General features: G+C 32.0%; 1 protein-coding gene across 1 annotated transcript in view; it reads right to left on the bottom strand.

Moving 5' to 3' along the window:
* The window catches only part of LOC137641183 (cytochrome c oxidase subunit 7A2, mitochondrial-like), a 16,200-nt gene that overhangs the window by 12,033 nt on the left and 87 nt on the right, over nt 1-4,080 (bottom strand). Inside the window, exon 2 of the mRNA XM_068373622.1 lies at nt 2,605-2,714. Within this exon, the coding sequence (XP_068229723.1) occupies nt 2,605-2,714 (110 nt within the window). The remainder of the gene's footprint in view (nt 1-2,604; nt 2,715-4,080) is intronic.

Below are 4,080 nucleotides of genomic sequence, written 5' to 3'. Positions count from 1 at the left end.
GTAGTATTGAGCCTCATGATGGAGAAGGCCTGGCTATTAGAGTTAACTGCCTGCCTAGTATTACGAACAGGATAGAATTGTCCAGGGAGATCTGAATGTAAAGGATGGTCAGAGTTATGAAAAATCTTATGCAACATGCATAATGAACTAATTGAACGACGGTGCCAGAGATTAATATCTAGATCAGGAATAAGAAATTTAATAGACCTTAAGTTTCTGTCCAACAAATCAAGATAAGAATCAGTAGCTGAAGACCAGACCGGAGAACAATACTCAAAACAAGGTAGAATGAAAGAATTAAAACACTTCTTCAGAATAGATTGATCACCGAAAATCTTGAAAGACTTTCTCAATAACCCTATTTTTTGTGGAATTGAAGAAGACACAGACCTTATATGTTTCTCAAAAGTAAATTTGCTGTCGAGAATCACACCTAAAATTTTGAAAGTCATACAAATTTAAAGAAACATTATCAATACTGAGATCCGGATGTTGAGGACCGGGATAAGAGGTAACTTTAGCTACCAACTCTCTCAAAAAATTCAGGAGGGCCTACCTGAAAGGCCCAAGACATCCTCAGGTCTAACTCATCGTCAGAGGTCTTCATAGACACTGGTGAAGAGCCTCCATACCTCCGATGACGTAGGTCAAACAATGGGGGAACCGCACAAACCACCAGAACCTGAAGAGCCCACCGATGTAGATTCAATGACTCATTGCTCCCAAGGGCCTTGATTGCTCTCAACTCATACTCCTCTGGAACCAAGCCAGGGGATGATGATGATTATCATTATCATAATAAATCATAATAATAATAATAACAATAACAATCACGATGGCCATGATGATTATAATAATCCCCTGCACATACTTCTTCGGAGTCCTATTGGGCGCAGGATTAATAGAATACAGGGTTAGACAGCCCCGTCACTACTGCGCACATTTGTGACGTCATTGGTAGCAGGATTAATGGAGAAAACCAAAACAAAGAAATTAAGGGTTACTATGGGAAGTGCTTGCCCACAACCATCCTCTTTCACAACCTTGTGTCTCTCCACGGTAAAAATACTGCCTCTTCACCATAGTATATTGATTGCTGGCGAAAACTTCAATTACGGCGGTTTGGTTGTTTACACCAGTGCAGATGTATAAACTATAACCATGAAATTCTGACAGAAATTCGAGCATCATCATACTAAAAATCACCTTATCAACACACAACAGACATGTATGTATATACATATACATATATATATATATACATATATATATATATATATATATACACACACACCATATATATAAAGTACATGTATGTGCTTGTGTAGCCTATATATATATATATATATATATACCATATATTTATACATGTATGTGCTTGTATAGGCCTATATATATACTATATATATATACACACACCATATATACATATATATATATATATATATACATGTATGTGCTTGTGTAGCCTATATATATATATATATATATATGTATATATATGCATATATATATACACACACACACACACATATATATATATATATATATATGCTCAACAACAACAAACGCAGTCATTTCTAGTCCACTGAAAGACAAAGGCCTCCGACGTTAACCACCACTCTGACCAACACCGGATTGGTGATGGTGGGAGAGTTTCGTCTCATAGCTCACAGGCAAACCAACCTGGTATGGGTGGCACTGACTAGTACAGCTTTGCAAGTCATGATGATTTACAAACCCTTTCACTTCGTTAAAGTATCCCCACTAAGAAAGGATATATATATATATATATATATATATGTACATATACATATATATACATATATGTATATATATATATATATATAGATATACACATTTATATATATATATATATACTATACACACATATATATGCGCACACACACATGTATATATATACACACATATACATATATATATATATATATATACATATATATATATATATACATGTATATATGCTTATATATACATGTATATATATATATATATATATCTATATATATATATATATATATATACATATATATACACTGTATATATACATATTAATGTATGCAAATGTATATTTATATTTTATAGAAATATGTATGCATATACATCTACTTATATTTGTATTAATGCATACATACATACATAAATAAATGTGCATGTGTATATGTATTTATATACAAATATATATGCGCATACATGTATATATAGATATATATGAATTTATGATATATATATATATATATATATATACAGAGAGAGAGAGAGAGAGGAGAGAGAGAGAGAGAGAGAGAGAGAGAGAATAGTAGATAGTCATTAAGAGTAACAGAATGGGTCACTAGAGATTACAAAAGACGCAGGGGAAGAAAGAGACGACGAAGGATTGACGAGCTACGAAAATTTGCAGGTATACGTAGGCAGAAAAAGACCATAAACTAACGCGAGTGGAAGGACATATCTAAGGCCTTAATCCTGCAGTGGAAAGTCACGGCTGATGATCATTATTGATTATATATATATATATATATATATATATATATGAAATGGTCATGCTCTTCGCACTACCCAAGAGAAATTAGTTCAACATACTTTCAACTGGGCTCCACAAGGCACTAGAAGAGTTGGACGACCCAAGTATACATAGCTGAGGAATATGAAGCGTGAAATAGAAGATAAATGGAGAAGTGTTGATTTAAAAGCTCAAGACAGAGACGGCTGGCGAAATCTAACAGAGGCCCTTTGCATCAATAGTTCTAGGAGGAGAGGAAGATTTAATTTATATATATATATATATATATATATATATGTAGATATATATATATATAATATATATATAAATATATATATATATATATATATCGCATAAACAAGAAACTTAATTATCAGATATGCTTAAACGTATAGAAAAAAAATGTAATGAAATATAGACGTTAACAAGATTCCTCTCATTAAAGTTATATGAATTATATCTGCATGAATTCCCTAAATCCCTATGGAATATTTTTTAATACAATTTTAAAGTCATAATATTATCACACTACTACTACTACTACTACTACTACTACTACTACTACTACTACTAATAATAATAATAATAATAATGATTACTTATATTATTTCTAAATAAAAAGTATAGCACTACTATTAACAACAAAACCACATAAGCGACAGTATTAAATTCTCTTTCATCAAGGAATGAAAGCTCTTAATCGGCAGTACAGTATTGCTCAGTAGACTCCATCTTTACAATTATAAATCCTAAGGTATTCGCACTCCATATTTCGACCAATTTACACAGATTGCATTCAACACAAGATTTAACGTAATCAAATAAGACAAATACAATACTTGTCAATAAGTAAACCGAATAATGACCTTGTTAAAGTCATTCTGTAAAAAAAAAAAAAAAAAAAAAAAATGAAGCTAAACACAGTCGATATTACTTTTTAACTTTTAAAGCTAATAATAAGATCCCAACCAAGTACCGATCCTATTGGAGAGTGAAAGAAGAATTTGAGTTTATTTCTTTATTTCTTTAGAATGCGAAATATGCACTAATGACTTCTAGTACTTTTAGGAGTTACCTTCAGCATAAACGCTTAGCGTTGATTATTGATCCGTGTTTTAATAAAGTGTGACGTATGTAGCCACGGCAGAGACCTCTCCTGTAAAATATATATTCTATAGACCTTGCCTCATGTATATTGATCGTAGAGTGTAAATGATAATCCCTTCACCGTGAAAGTTATACCTAGATAAACAATTTTATCTCCGATTTACCTAAATTGGAATAAAGAAAAGAAGAGACAGGTAGACAATTTAATTATTTTGGACTTTAAACCTTGAATCAATACATATTGATGTATTTCTATATGTTTCGACTTTTAGACACTCTTCAGCATCAATTTTTCCGTAAAAAGTTTCATTATTTGACTTCAGAAAGCCTAGTGAAAAGCCTCCTTAAAAATAGTGCGTTTCTAATCAGGAGATGGAGAGGACGGGTCGGAGGGGGGTTCATACCAAACATTAATAGACACACTGATGCAAGAAGGGACTGAGAGGTAA

The sequence above is a fragment of the Palaemon carinicauda genome, chromosome 5 (genome assembly GCF_036898095.1).
Source record: "Palaemon carinicauda isolate YSFRI2023 chromosome 5, ASM3689809v2, whole genome shotgun sequence".
NCBI classification, from domain to species: domain Eukaryota; kingdom Metazoa; phylum Arthropoda; class Malacostraca; order Decapoda; family Palaemonidae; genus Palaemon; species Palaemon carinicauda.
This window is presented reverse-complemented; position numbering and strand designations above follow the sequence as displayed.